General features: G+C 57.3%; 2 protein-coding genes across 6 annotated transcripts in view; both read right to left on the minus strand.

Annotated features, from left to right (window-relative positions):
• Positions 1-3,042: 3,042 nt before the first annotated feature.
• Prlh (prolactin releasing hormone) lies at positions 3,043-5,331 on the minus strand. Its single transcript, XM_023567047.2, has 3 exons — positions 5,178-5,331; positions 3,579-3,716; positions 3,043-3,278 (listed from the first exon to the last, which is right to left on the minus strand). Exons 2-3 carry the CDS (start codon positions 3,676-3,678, stop codon positions 3,103-3,105), a joined length of 276 nt encoding a protein of 91 aa, XP_023422815.2. The 5' UTR covers positions 3,679-3,716; positions 5,178-5,331; the 3' UTR covers positions 3,043-3,102.
• Positions 5,332-7,191: 1,860 nt separating this feature from the next.
• Mlph (melanophilin) overlaps positions 7,192-15,047 on the minus strand; it is a 35,649-nt gene continuing 27,793 nt past the window's right edge. For 4 of the 5 annotated variants that reach the window (XM_013157703.2, XM_013157702.2, XM_013157706.2 and 1 more), the window contains exons 11-15: positions 14,792-14,884; positions 13,829-13,948; positions 11,876-11,924; positions 10,414-10,514; positions 7,192-7,806 (exon numbers count right to left, since the gene is read on the minus strand). In XM_013157703.2, the coding sequence (XP_013013157.1) occupies positions 7,780-7,806; positions 10,414-10,514; positions 11,876-11,924; positions 13,829-13,948; positions 14,792-14,884 (390 nt within the window). In that variant the 3' untranslated portion in view covers positions 7,192-7,779. The remainder of the gene's footprint in view (positions 7,807-10,413; positions 10,515-11,875; positions 11,925-13,828; positions 13,949-14,791; positions 14,885-15,047) is intronic. The other variant, XM_013157704.3, reaches the window with a different exon arrangement.

Genomic DNA, 15,047 nt, shown 5'->3' on the forward strand with positions numbered 1-15,047 from the left:
ACAGGGGCTGATCTGGGCTTGTGAGCGCTGGGAAATGGGAAGCTGCTGCAGGGCCAGGGGCTGTGGCCTGCATGTGGGTGGCCCAGGTGGCCCCGTGGACGGGAGGGCGGTCGGTTGGCCACTTGGGCACAGAGTGGAGTGGGGGCTCCTCAGGAAGGAGACAGGCTGGGGACACAGCTGGTCCTGCACCAGGGTGGACACTGGGCATGTCACATGGACACCTCAAAGAGTCGGTGTCATGAAAAAAGGCAAAAAAAAAAAAAAAATCAGGCTGAGGATCAAGCAAAAGTAACCGTGCGTTTGAGTGGAGCCAGCTAGACGAAGGTCTTAGGAATTCCTCGATACACATGGGGATGTGGGAGTGGGGGTAACTTCTTGGTGATATGAAACCTCTACAATTTTCTCAGTCTGGTTTTGTGGTTATGCAGAAGAGTTGCATTTTGGGGAGCAGTGGTACTAGGGATCGCACCCAGGGCCCTCACACTGTGCTACATCTTCATATATGATTTTGAGACAGGTACTCATTTAATCCTTGTATTGTCCAGGCTCAAATTTGTGATCCTCCTGCCTCAGCCTCCAGAGTGTTGGGATTATGTCATGCACCACCACGTCCAGCTATTACAATTATTGTTCAGATTGTTCTGTGTGTTTGAAAATTGTTATTATAGAAAGTTGTAGGAAATACAAATCCCTCTGGACAGACGGCAGAACTTTGTTTCCTGGGGTTGCCCTCATGAAGTGCCACAAGCTGGCTGTCCTAGCAGTAGACACAGGTGGCTTCACGCTTGGGTGGTGTGGTAGAGCCATCCCAAGGCTGTGGGGAGACCTGTCCCAGCCTAGGACCTGGAACCATCCCCAGGAAAGCCGGACACTGAGTCCCGATGCCTCTTGTGGCCCTGAGGGAGGGGTCTCAGCGTGATTGGCATTGGAACCCGCTAGATGATTGGTGGAGCCATCTCTGGGCATGTCCAGCAGGCCATGCAGGCATGGCCTTGGAGCTGGGTCGGGTCCTTGAGCCAAGCAGCTTTGTGGGATTCTGGGAGGAAGGCTGGAGATCTAGGACAAGGCTCAGTCCTCCTAAGCCCACGGCTATGGCTGGATCTGAGGCATCAGGTAACCAAGGAAATGGCTGGGGAAGAGATAGGGGCGCCTTCAAGCTGCTTGCTGGGGGTCTGAAAACCAGGACGCCAAGCTCTCTGCCCCATGGGAAGGGAGAGCATGGAATTTAGTACGGGTGCGGTGAGTCCTGCGCATGCGCCCGTGGTCTCTGTGGTCCTCGGCCACCCCAGTCCTCATCACTGTGTTGCTGCCTACGCAGAGTTGAGCCTGTGGCTCCGGACCCTGGGACCAAAACCCCACTGCCTGGAGGAGGGGCTGACTCAAAGCTCAGACCAAACCCTCAGTCCCGTCTCAAAACCTGGGCCTTAAAACCCTCAGCACCCAGTGCTGTGGGCCGTGAGCTCTTCCCTGGCCACCTCTCATCCTGTACAGTAGATTTTGTCTTTTCTCTTTTGAATAAATTGTGGCTCCTCTGCAATGCTTCGGTGTGCAATGCAAGTCTGTGTTTCCCCAAGGACCTGGACAAGACCCAACCCGGTAACAGCCTGCCATGTTGTTCCAGCCAGCCATAGACTGAATCCCCTGCAACCCTGAGCCGGCTAGCCCTCTCCTGCTGTGTGTTGTGGTGAAGGGTGCAGTGTCCTAGGGTCACAGGAGCTGACCAGGATACCTCCTCTGGGCGAGGGGTCCCCAGAGTCCCTTGAGTGCTAAAAAAAACCTTCAGTCACTGTCCCCAAAGGACAAAAGTGGGGGCTTCATTTGGGTGGAGGTCACAGGCCCTCCTGTCCCTGGCTTTTTGACCCCTTAGTCCTAGCACAGTGGTCCCCAGCCATCTGTCCTGGACCCTATGCAGATGGACCAACCCTACCCTCTCCCCACACACAGTGTGTCAGCCTCAGAGTCCTAGTCACACCCTGCGGTCACCTACCATGGTTCCATTGCTGTGCCCCTCTGGCTGGGTCTTTCTTCTGTGTGTCGATGCAATACAATGGCTTTTAGTACGTTTACCACATTCTTCAGCCCCAGGCATTTTCAGCTCCCTGGGAGGAAGCCCCGTTAGTCAGCCACTCCCCAGCCTCTGGCAGCCCCAATCTACTCTTGCCTCTGTGAAACTGTGTATTCTGGATATGTCTTGCATGTGGAATCCTACAGTGTGTGGCCTTGTGTGTCTGGCTTCCTTCCCTCTGCACCGTGTTTTCAAGGCTCATCTGGCTGCAGCCAGTATCAAGTTCTCCTCTCTTTTCGTGGCTGAATAATATTCCACTGTGTGACCACCCATTTATTGCAGAGGGATGTTGTGGAATAGTTATGTCCCCTCCTGAATCAGGTTGAATTCCTCAACCCCCTGTCACAGGCAGGGCCTTGGGAAGAGCCAAGGCTGTGAGGAGGGAGGCTTCCTGGACAGGACTGGTACCCTTCTTAGAGGAGATCTCTCCGCCAGCTGGGACCCGGGAAGAGGCAGCTGCCTGTCAGCTGGGCCACAGCTCTCACCCTGTTGCTCCCAGAATCTGGACGTCCAGCCCCCCAAACCCTGAGAATTAAGCACTTGCTCCAGCACCTGAAGTGCGTGGGCGTGGGGGGCACTGGCTTGGCACCTGTTTGTGTCCTGTGGGTGGGCACTGTAGGGCCTGGGCTCAGTGGTCACCTTGTGGGGCTCCAAGGTGGTTCCTGGGCCTAACCTGCTTGGGGCCAAAGCTGCCTGTTGCCTGTGGCAGGAGCAGACCTGAGCGAGGCTGGGCAGTGTGGCACCCTAGGCTTTGTGCTGTGTGCAGCCTGGCGGCTGCTGGGAACACCAGGGGTCAACACAATGTCCTTGGAAGCCAGTGACCAAGGTGGTCCCAGACTCCTACTCAACCTGAGAAGCCTCTTCTTTCCAAAGAGGCTGCCGGGCACTGAGCTTCCTCCCAGGCTGACCACCCAGGAGGGGAAACACCTTTCAGTGTGTCACCACGCAGTCACAGATGGGCATGGAGAAGGCCAGGCTTTTATTAGGACACAGCAAAGGCAGCTGCGGGAGGCAGGGCTCCTGAGTTCTCATCTGCATCATCTCACCCGGTGCCCATCCTGGGGGGCCTCAGGGCCACCCAGCACCCTGCGGCAGGTTAGCGGGCATTGTGGGCTGGACCTGGGCCCCTCTGGCAGGGCTGCCCCCCTCCGGCCAAAGCGGCCCACAGGCCGGATGCCTCGTCCTGCGTACCAGGCAGGATTGATGTCTGGGGCTGGAAAGAAAGAACCGGTAGCAGGTGGGAGCCCATCACCATCCCCATGGACCCTCTGTGTCAGGGCAGCGCTGTGGCTTTGGGACCTGGATTCAGATGTTACCCGGAGCAGGGTCCCCTCTGGCTCCCACCCTGGGTTCTCCAGGGGTCAGGCAGGCTGAACAGGGGCACAGGGGCAGTGTGGGGTCAGGTCACTCTGGGGCAAGGCCCATCCAGCAGGGCCCTCAGCAGGCATCAGTGCCCGGGCTGGGGCTCCCGGCCAGGCTGGGCAGGGCGGTGTCGGGCACGGTGGGCACTTACCTCGGACCTCCATGGAGTGCTGCCGGGCTCGGCTGGCAGCCGTCCGCAGGCCCAGGACCAACAGCAGCAGGCAGAACAGCCAGGCCCTTGGGGCTGCCATGGTGGCTTTGTGGTGGACCCAGGTGGGGAGGTCACAGCCTGGGACACAGAAGGAGGAGCGAATGACACATGAGTATGTGTGCACATGTGCATGCGTTATAGTAAAAGGCATGTTGTCACAATTCCCCTCAAATCCTCTCCGTGGATTCCAACACACTCGTCCCCTCACCCTGGCCACTTCTGCAGCAGCTCTGGACTCTTTTTTTCTGAGGGTCTTTAGCTGCACAGTCCTGGCTGCCTCACTGTCCTGAATGGATTTGAAACCTTCCCTTTCCATGGTCATTGTGACCATGAAGCTGCAGGTGCTGGACCTGGTGACAGAGATGGTAGAGGACACAGCGCCCTGCTTTTGAGCTCCTGCCTTTCCGCTGGGTGGCGCTTGCAGGGGCATTGCTGTCTTTATTGTACCTGAGAGTTACTCACAGGAGGGCTCCAGAGGAGCTTCAGATGGGGTGAGAGACACGGTGTCTGTCATTCAGAGAATTTTGAGGAGATTAATAGCAATACGTCTGTCACTGTAATAAGTTCTTAAGGATTTAAATGCTGTCCCTTTGGACCACACATCATATGTGAGCTCTGTGTGTGCACAGCACATGGAGCATGCGTCCCAGTGTGTCCCGCAATCTGTAATCTCCCTGTCCTGTGTCAAGGACACTGAGGCTGCTCCTGTAGTCCTAGGAGCCTGGAGACGGCAGAGGTCCCTCCTGGCATGGCTTTGAAGGTGCCATGCATGAGGCTCCGAGCAAGTCCTTTTCCCTAGGGAACACCCCACGGGCCCCAGGACTCTCCTCCCAGGGTGGACACCCCACAGCTGATGGGAGCAGGTCCCCAGGAGCCTTTGCCTTGGTGGAGTGGAGGAGCTGAACCAAGGGCCAACATTGCACCTGCTGTGAGGACCCCTCTTTCCCGCCTCCAGCATTGCAGGTGCTCCCTGCAGTAGCCTGGGGTCCCGTCTGGTTCCCATGTGACACCCCACCCCTCAGCTGACTGACTTTCATGCCCCTCCTTGAACCTCACAGGAAGGCTGACCACCTGAGATGTTTAAAATCTTCCCCCTTTTTAGAACCCTGCTGGGGGTCCCCCAAGGGGCAGGGATGTCCCACTATAGGAGATGGGGGTTCCAGCTTGGAGAAGAATAAAGACAGGCGCTGAGTGGGCCGACCCTTCGGGGGTCCCTGCAGGGATGGTCTCAGCCAAGTGCAGGGCACCGAGGATGTCAGCATGGACCCAGGGCCTGTTTCCCCTACAGCCGGAGCCTGGCCGTCCCCCCAGGGCTCACCTGGCCCTGCTCTGGAGGAGCTCAGTAGGGCCTCTTGCCTGCATCCGCAATGGACAGTGCTGAGGGCAGAGACCCAGGTGCTGCCTGCGGCAGTGGCTGCCTCCGCTCACCCTGCTTGGGGCCAGCCCCAGCAGTGTAGAGGGTGGGGAGTGTCTCAGGTGACCCCAACCCCGATGAAGGGGACCCTGCTGGCCCTTGCCCCTCACTATTTCGAGACTTACCGATCTTCCTGGGGAGGTGGTGGTGCTGTCCAGGTGCAGTGAAGCCCAGGCAGGAGCCTGTGCCCCTTTATAGCTCCCTAGGGACACAGCTGACACCCTGGCTGCCCCCCTCTCCCTAAGGAGGCAGTGATGGCCTTTTGTTTCTTTTCTCTTTCTTACATCTTTTTTTAAAATAAGCAATGTGAGCAGTGTGACTTGTCCCTTCCTGGATTATGTAATTTCATTTGGACCAAGTGCTTTAAAACGCATTAACCTCCCCTCTGCTCGCCTTCGGGCAGACTCTGGAGCCTAGCGTCTGAGTTCTCGCTCGGAAGCTGCTCTGCACTGTGGCCGCCTCCCCTCCCTGGTTTCAGCCAGGGTGGGGAGGACTCGCCCATGCCACTGCCACCTCCCCCAGGCCATCACCCTAGACCACTCTCGCCCTCACTATGCAGCTGAGAAGACCGAGCTTGGCTTTTATGATCTCCGTAACCATGCAAGCCAATCACTGTTTAAGAAACAGGTTTGTTTCTGTGATAGCAGCAGTTCGCATAGATCAGGGAATCTCAGTGCACATGATACCAAAGAAGCAGCAGCATGGGCACCATGGCAAGCGCTGACCACAGCGTTTGTGCTGCTTTAAACAACAGCTCGACATGTACTATTTAACCAGGTCTAAGAACCCACGTGGCCCCCATTTGAAGACAGGCAGGTTACATCGAGGGACATCAGAGCATAGTGTAATTCCATCTTCTTGAGGGAGCTGAGCCTCCTGGATGTGTCTCCTGGGGCCCGAGAGGTCTGGGAACAGTGTCAGGGTCACCCAGTGTCCCAGTGCAGTCATGTGATGAATCCTTTCCCAGGCACAGAAGTCTGTTCCCATTCCTGCTCCTGGAGAGCACGGTGTGGCTGGAGGACAGCTGGGGTGTGGGAAGGGATCGGGGAGGAGCAGGGGAGACGGGCATCATGGGGAAGGGGACTCCCTGCATTCCGAGTGCCCAGGCTCTACCTCACAGGACTGCGTAGGAATTCCCAGCGGGCAGCTCCAGGGGCTGTGTGGGCCAATGGGCAGTGCCCACGGAGTGCCCAGCTGGGCAGCAGATGCACGAGAGCCTGGAGTTGGAGCTTTGGTCTTCGACAGTGTGTGTACATCTGTGCCCTGCAGCTGTCCACTTGTGGCGGTGACTTAGCTCGTCAGTGTGGCCCAGGCACCACCAGCTGCCCAACTTTGGTCTTCTTGGAGGAGGTGACCCTGTGGGGCTTTGGCTGCAGGCTGGGGTGGGGAGCTTGTCCCACACCTCTGTCCTGGGTGGGGGGTCATGGTCTCAGAGCGGGAAGCTGAAGGCTTGTGGTGTCTTTGCTCAGTCAGCACTTCACAAGGAGCGGGGCAGAGGAAGCAGAGATGGCCGTGCCAAGGCCAGCAGGCAGTGCCAGAGGCCAGGAGAGGCCAGGAGAGGCCAGGGGGCACCCAGGGCTCAAAAACTTTGGATGGAGACCAATCCTCCTGACATTTCAATTCTGGACCCCTGACCCTGTAGTGCAGAGAGAATAGGTCTGTGGTTCATTCTACCTGGGTGGTACAACTTTGTCCTCGAAGCTGCCGGGACCCTAGCACAGGGCTCCGGGAACATCTGAGCAGATTGACAGAGTGTCTTCTCCCAACTTTCACTCTCAAGAGATGACAGTGTCTGTGGCCTGTGTGTCCCCAGTACCTGGCAACCTTTCGGGTGCCTAGAAAGACACCATACAACAGTCGGGCCAGAGGGAGCCCTGAGAGGGGCACCTGAGCCTGGCTGCCGGGGAGGAAATCCCATAAAGCCCTTTTGAGTGAGAAAATGTAAGCTGGGTGTGGTGGTACACATGTGTAATCTCGGTACTTGAGAACCTGAGGCGGGAGGATCCTTGCAAATTCAAGACCAGCCTGGGCTACAAAGTCAGCTCAAGGCCAGCCTGAACTACATAGTGACAGTTTGTCTCAAAACAAAAACAAAAACAAAGAAAATAAATAAATAAAGAAAAGGTAAAAGCACTCATCTCTGGGAATTAACAAAGTTTATTGCTGAAGTATGAGTCATGTGCCATAGTTCAGATGGTGCCAGATGGTGTCCCTGGAGGCCTGCACCAGGGGTGGCATGCCAGGGGTGGCAGGACGTTTTTAGGGCATAGGTGTTGGCGGTGCAGTTGTTTCTGCCTGTGGGAGCTGGCAGAGCAGGTACGTGGGGCAGGTGGTTCTATAACTTGGTGCCCAGTGGGCCCTGTGTGCTGTCGCTTGGCCTGATCCCAAGTCCCTTTCATGAGCACAGCCCACAGCTGCCCTCCCAGCCCAGTGACTGACCCACCAACACCCTGTTCCATCCAGCACAGCCAGGTGCAGACCGGAAGACCACAGCGACAGAGGTCACCCTGTTCCTCCACAGCCCGAGACGGTGCCCTCCGGGATCGTCACATCAGCTCTGCTGTCTCACAGCTCAGTGCTGGGCAGGTGGCCCCCACATGCCCTCTTCTTGTTTCTGGCTGGGCAGTGATGCGCGTGGCAGAAAGTGTGGAGCCTGGGAGGACAGAGCGCTGTGGAGCAGGCACAGCGACGATTCTGGTGGCTCTGTCCTGGTCCCACGCTGCTTCTCTAGGGCTGCTGGGTCATCACGGGTTTCTGCAGGGTACAGATGCACACACGCTTGAGTGTATGGCATCCACACACAGACACTCATGAGCAACTGATGGGTCCACAGGTGAACAGAGAAACTCCCATGGCTGTGCACGGCCATGTGGATACATGGGTGTGCATTGGGTCCAGGCATGGCTGCGCTGGGAGACACACAGGTGTGCAGCAGGGGTGCACACGGCCTCAGTGAGCCGAGCAGGCACATGCACAGGTGTGCGCACACTCATGTTGCTGTGCACACAGGGAGACACAGGAATGTGCACACCGCACACAGCAGAGCATGCGTGGGGCTGCACGGTATGGCACGCTTATTTGCTCCCAGTTTTTTACGTAACCCTCTGCCTCTGTTTCCCCAGCTGTGGCCCTGGCCCCTGACGCAGGCCACTGTCATGGTGGCACACGGGTGGGAACCTAAAGCTCTGAAGTATAGGAAGGAGCCAGGCTAAGTACAGGGTGGAGATGCCCACGTTCCTGTCAGCAGCTGCTGCCTCCTGGCACCAGTCCTGGGAGAGTCCGGAGCCCTCTTCTGGGCGGTGGGGTGCAGGGGACCTCTGTCTCCATGGACTATGTCCCACATGTGTGCTCCACTTCCCTGTCATTGCAGGAATGGGGGTCCCCCATGCTGCCTGCCTTCTCCTGCTGTCCCCGAGATACACTGTCACCAAGATAAAATGGGGTTCCTGGCCATGATGATTTAGCTGCCAGAGGCCCAGCGGGAGCTGGCACACACCTATAATCCCAGCACTCGGGAGGCTGAGGCAGGAGGATCTTAAATTCAAACTCACTCAGTGAGACCCTGTGTCAAAATAAAAAAAGACTGGGGATGCAGCTAGAGCAAAGACCCTGAGTTCTATCTGCAGTACTGAGAAAAATAGAAAGGCTAGCAGGGGCACGGCCCTGGGACAGGGCCTGGGACAGGGACAGAGGCTGGCTCTGAGATCAGCTCTTGTCCTCCTCTAGCAGTGAGCAGAAGGCCTGCTCTGCCGGCTGCCAAGTGGAGGGCGAGGAGGGGGTCAGGGGCTTCTGCCCAGGTCTCAGGCCTGCAATCAGCTCTGCAACAAGGGTGCACCCCGTGTCCTCACTGGGAAGCCCCTCTCCTTCCCCAGGAGCCCAGGGTTCCTGGTTTAGACTGGCGCTAGGGTTGGATTCAGCCAGGACGCCCTGAATTTGGGACTCCGAGTGGGAGGGTGGAACTGTGTGAAGGTCCCATCTGTGCCCAGCGATGCACAGGCAAGGACACTGTGTGCCCCAGCCACAGTGTGTGGACAGCCAAGGGACAAGCCTCAGGGCTTGGGGACGCCTCTTCCCAGCATCAGACGCCCCTCAGCCCACTGAGAGGTGGTTCTGATTCCTCTTTGGGAGACAGATCTGCACAATCCCAGGGCAGCTTTCAGGGAATGCAGAAGGTGACAGCAGAGCCCGACGGCTTTGGGGAGACTGGCAGGAAGTGGGAGGGAGGTGGCTGGAGAAAGCCAGAGGTCTGCCCACCTCCCCTCACCTCGGAGCTGCTATGTAGGGATGCAGGCTCACTGCTTCCTGCCTGCCCTGTCGTGGACTGTTTCTCCTCTCTGCCACACTAGCCTGCCCTGGAGCCAGCCAACTGTGGACTGAAACCTCATAAACCATGAGCTGAAATAAACCTTTTGTCCTTTAACTTGTGGGTATCAGGTATTTTGTTCCAACAATGAGGGTCTGGATGCTGATGGAGGTGGTGGTCCCTGGGATGTCCTGGGCATCTCCATGACCTGCTGATCTGAGGTCACAGGGTCATGTTTGGGACATGCTGTGGGGTGCCTGGAACCCATGCAGAAAGCAGCTGGCACTAGGATCCTGTGCCCCTGGGGACCTGATGGCTGTGGGTGGCAGGTGGGTCACCACGATGTACTTCCTGCAGGAAGTTTTGGTGTTTGGGAGGAGCCCGGGAAACAAACCTCTCTCCAGAGTCCCGGGCAGCCTGGGATCCTGGCACCTTGTCCCCGGCCCGGCTGCAGACACCCTGTGGCCCTGGGAGAGCAGGGGTGAAGGGAGGGTGTCTTCACTGCCTCACAGACCCTCTGAGTCACTCACAGCAAGAGGGAGTCCCCTGGTGACCCCGCCTGCATCCATGTTTCTGCCTCAGTGGTCCTGACAGCGGCTGTCAGGGACGTTTTCAATTTTTTTTTTTTTTTTTTTGAGTTCAGGGATTGAACGCAAGACCTTGAGCTTGCCAGGCAGACACTTACTCCACTGAGCTAAATCCCCCGCCCCAGTTTTCCTTTTGTAGATTTTGCTTCTGGCTTCCATCCTCTGGCTTTTCGCCTCTTCTGTTTAACCCAGTTTCCTGTACAATGAAGACTTAACAACAGTTTGTAAGAGCTGCAGGGGACAGAACTCTAAAGGCTCCTGAGAAAGTGCAATGAGAAGTCATCAGAGCTGGGTGTGGTGCACATGCCTGTCATCCCAGCACTCAGGAGGCTGAGGCAGGAGGATCTCCTTGAGTTAAAAACCAGCCTGGGCTACATAATGAGTTTGAGATCAGCTTGAACTACATAGCTTGACCCTGTCTCAAAAAAACAACTAACTATACAGCCAAGCAACTAAACAAACAAGAGTTACCGCAAAGATGTGGCGGGCCATGCCCCTCCTGCCGTTGGGGCTCCTCTGCGTCAGGGACCCGCGGTACACTGACTTCCTTTCAAAGGGCTCCTGGTCTTTGCCTTTGGAAACAAAAGAGGGAGGAGTTTTGCCCTTCGTAAGCCTACCCCAAGCAGGTGCCTCGGTGATCTAAGACCCCTGGAGAAACCCCTGGAGAGACCTCTTGCAGGGGAGGGACTGCTGCAGGGTGCTATGGTCACACAGCACGGTTTTGGTGCCATGGCTACATTGCGCACCATTGGTCCAGAGCCTGCGCCCCCTGCCCTGTGGCTTTGGGGCAGTGTCCTCAAGGCCCAGGAGGCCTCCCTAGGCATGACACCGTGGGGTCTGCACCTGGCTTTGCTTTAGATTTGGGTGGCACAGTGAGTATGGGGGCTGGGCCCTGCCTGCACTGGGTGGAGAGAGCTCCAGGGAGCAAGGCTTGCTGTGGTCCTGGGTGGGGACACACAGGACCTTTTCCTTTCTCCCCTCCTGCTCCTGCCTGTCTCTTCCCCGGCATCCCCTTGGCTCACTGTCCCCATGCTGTCTCTTTCCAGAAGGGACCTCCTGGCCTGGCGCGGTGGCCCTGACATCCATGTCGGCCCAAGAGCATCTTGACACGGGTTCATGATACCAAGGAGGAGACAAGTGGCCCTGCAGAGGAGCTGCAGACCAGTGACCTGCATGCAGGCAGGGGACAGCAGTGGGAGGGAGCCCGGATGCCAGTCCTGATGGCTACAGGCCTGGGGCTGGTCTTGCTCAGCTCTGGACTGGATGTGGTCTCCCTCAGAGGTTGGCAGTGCCACTCCAGGTGCCCCAGGAGTGCTTCTCTGCCCACATTGCCCAGCTTGTGGCCCAGAGTCACTGGCCTCGGGCACAGGGTGGCCCCAGGGTGAAGCTGGGCTAGGACACACAGGGAGCCAGGTGGGTGATGGCCATGGGGCCGGGGTTACGGGACAAAACTGCCACCTTATCACCAGCTGGACTTGAGGACTAAAGGATCCAGGGACCAGAGCTGTGAGCAGGAGTGCAATTTATAACGCACAGTGTGGAATGCAGGAGCTCCCTCACCCAGAACAATTTTAATGTCCAGGGGGCGCAGGCTCTGGACCAATTAATTTTAATGTCAGGTTCCAGCTGTGCAGAGGCCCCCACACCAGCCCCGAGGAGCCCAGAGCAGCACTGGGGTGTTCTCTTTTTATTTTGTTCTCTGAGACAGGACCTCACTATGCAGTTCAGACTGGCCCTGAACTCGTGTTGATCCTCCTGCCTCAGCCTCCCAAGAGCTGGGATTACCATGTTGAGCGGGGCCTTCTTTAGAGTCTGGGCAGAAGGTGGGTCCCGGGGAGTACAGGAGCCTCTGTAACCTTGCAGGGCCAGGGTCCCACCACCTCCATCCCAAGTGACTCCCAGGCCCCCCCGGGGGGTGGGGCAGGGCTCTTACCAGCCTGAGGGGAGTACTTTCTCCTGAGAAGACAGGGCATGGCTGCCGCCTGGGGGAGAGAGAACCTCCAGAGCATCAAACTGGTCAGAAACACTGTGGCTTAGTTCAGCCTCCTTCTCTTCTTTTCTTCTTTTGCAGCACTGGGGACTGAACCCAGGGCCTTTGCACTGAGCTACGTTCCCAGCTCCTATTTATCTTTTGGAGACATAGTCTCTCTAAATTGCACAGCTGGGCTAGAACTTGTAATCCTCCTGCCTCAGCCCCCCAGAGTACTGGGATTCAATAGGCAGGCACTGCTATGGCTGACTGGGGCTTCTTATTGTTGGGATTCTAATGGACCAGGTGTCCTCCATTGTCTGGAACATGTGATTTTAATGTCAGTGTGTGCTTTCTGTGCATTAAGTGCCATGTGCCTGAATTTGAGAGGTGGTTGGTATGCAGCAGTGGCCTGGGGTGGGCTGCAGGGTGAACAGAGCATGGTCAGCCCCAGGGATCTGAGCTAAGACCTCAGTGTCCGCCCCGTGTATGGTAATATGGACTCATTCTGCACAAGCCTCAGTCTGCCCCTCTGTGTGATGGGGTCGTGGGATGCTTCTGATGCTCTGTGTCTGCTTGTCACCATCCCCTCCATGCCTCCTTTCTAGTGGTGAACTCTCTACAACATGACGAGAGAGTAATTCTCAGCCAGGCACACTGGTGCATGTGTCATCCCAGCACTCTGGGCTGAGGCAGGGGGACCAAAAGATCCAGCCTAGCCTGGGGAACTTGGCGACTTGGTGAGACCCTGTTTCAAGATGAAAGATGAAAGAAAGCAGGGGACACAGCTCAGTGTGCAGGGCCTGGGCTCAGTCCAAAGCGCTGAGAAACAAGTGTATTCTCTGTCTTCAGAAGTGGCAAAGGCCAAGGGGCCCCTATTGCCTAGATCAGTGCCCCACATCCGCCTCGGCATTTCCCTTCTGCTCTGTGAGTGGCCCCTGCAGGTGGTTTCCTGGAGCCCACAGAACACATGGCCCAGAGGAGCGGGTGGGATGTCAGGGCTGCAGGCCTGGCTGGGTCCCTGCTGTAATGCTCTACAGGACAATGGTCTCTTTTACCCGGGCAGCGGAGGGCGTGAGGCAGCCCTGGGGCTGAGGGCATCATGGGACGCAGCTGTGTGGGTGTGGGGCTCACAGGCGCATGAGACCCACTCTTCTCAGTGCGAGGACTGGTGCCCCCAATCCTGCTCCTAACCTCCTGACACAGGACACCTCTCAGCTTCTCCTTCCCCACCTGTGTCCCACATGCCCTGGGCTGTTTTCCTGCACACTGGCTCCCAGGTATTTTCACTATCAACAGCCAGTCCTGTGCCCCCCGGGCAGAGCAGTGTCTCTAGGCTACAGGCAGGCGTGGACATGCCCAGTGAACACAGTCTGTCCTCATGCTGACAGGCAGGATGAAGACTGTGGAGCCTTCGCTTGTTACCCTGCTTGGTTGGGGGGCTAGATGAGGGTGGGGTGGGTGGAACACACTTCTGGGTGTGCCTGGGGGGTCACGGCCGTGTGATTTGGGGTCCATGTCTGGCCCCTGCCCACCTTCCTTCCTGGCACTGCTCCCCTGCCCTGCTTCCTGAGCCATGAGCTAAGCAGCTTTTTTTCTCCACCATGATTTCCTGTCCTGGGGCAACTGGCCACGACTGAACCCCTGAGCCCGTGAGCCTCATCAACCCCCTCCTTTAAGTTGCAGGTATCAGGCAGTTTGGCCCAGTGAGGGGGAAGCTGGCCCACACAGAGGAGCCTGCCACCTTGTCCCTGGGTGAGTTCACTCCAGGGTGTGAGCCTGCTGTCTTCAGTCAGTGTTCCTCACCAGACAGAGCCAAAGGGTTCCTTTCCTCTGGTGTCCCCTCCTCCACTCTCTTACAGAATTTTCCTCCATTTCCCCCAACAGACACTTTGACCTGAGCCCTCCAGTGTGTACCTCTGAGGTCGCCCTGCTCTGGCTGTCCGGGGCAGTGGCCAGGGAGATGACACATACCTCGTCTGCCTTCTGGTCCTCTGGACGCTGGCCAAGGGTGCCCGCCACCCGAGGCAGGAAGACCTGGAAGACAGAGGAGGCGCTGGTGCTGCGGCCCTGCTGAGCTGGAAGGCATCGGCAAGAGCTGGGGTGGGCTGGCTGCACGTGGGACGGGCTAGCGCCCTGGGGTAGAGAGGTATGGTGGCACACCTCTATAACCTCAGCACTCCGGGAGGCTGAGGCAGGAGGACGGAGATTTGAAGCCTAGCCTGGGTAGTTTAGTGACTTCACCAAGACCCTGTCTTCCCAAAAAACAAAAACAAACAAAAAACCAAAAGAAACAAAGATGGCTCAGATGTAGCTCATCGAGGAGGCCCTGGATTCAATTTCCAGTACCAGCAGCTCAAAGAATGCTGGAGTAACAGCCCCCAAACACCTGGTCCTGGGGCCAGGGCTGTGAGCTTAGCAAATTACAAAATGGTATGCCATTCTGGGGGTGGTGCAAGCCTGCAATCTTAGCACTCGGGAGGCTGAAGCAGGAGGAGCACTGAGTTTGAGGTCAGCCTGGATGGTATGTGGAGACCCACCTCACAGAAATAAAAAGGAAGGGGAAGCCCAGGTAATGCTCCATTTTAGAGAACTGATGACAGTATTTTACTGGAATCACGTCCTCTAAGTGGCACGGGGTGCCCTGTACTGGAGCCTGCCAGTCATTCATCTGAAATGCAGTGCTCACTGCATTTCCCTGGCAACCACTGCGGAGCTCTACCAGAGCAGGCCCTGTCGAGGGTCCACCGGGAGGCTGCGGCCCTGACACGGCCTCTTGCCGCTTTGCAGTTTAGGCCGTGTTTCCGGTTTTTGGGTCAGACCCAAGATCTGGGGAGGGTTGGGGTGCAGACTTCTGGGGTGCCGGGGTGTCCCACTCACCGGGAGGTTTGACTTCCTCCGGGGCTTTGTCGAGGGCTTCACCGTGAGCCCCGCAGCCCTGAGTGCTGCGATCCTGGACTCGATGTCAGAAACCTGGAGAGTGGGGGACAGTGGGTGGTCAGACAGACACCACCCCGATGTCCCGTCCCGGGCAGCCGCCTTGGCTTCTCATGGAGCCTGTTTGGCTGCTGCTTCCCCTCGAGACTGGGGTCTCAGCCACACATAGGTCCAGGGGCCAGTGCTCCCCTCTTTCCCT

Source organism: Cavia porcellus, unplaced genomic scaffold, assembly GCF_034190915.1.
Source record: "Cavia porcellus strain 051 isolate PalLab524CR breed Dunkin Hartley unplaced genomic scaffold, mCavPor4.1 scaffold_26, whole genome shotgun sequence".
NCBI classification, from domain to species: Eukaryota; Metazoa; Chordata; class Mammalia; order Rodentia; family Caviidae; genus Cavia; species Cavia porcellus.

Excerpts from the sequence above, each read along its gene's own strand:
- Prlh (XM_023567047.2), bottom strand. The coding sequence starts at position 3,678 with ATGGCAGCCCCAAGGGCCTGGCTGTTCTGCCTGCTGCTGTTGGTCCTG. Across the intron at positions 3,279-3,578 it reads GCACTCCATGGAGGTCCGAG|CCCCAGACATCAATCCTGCC; the intron begins GTAAGTGCCCAC and ends CTTTCTTTCCAG.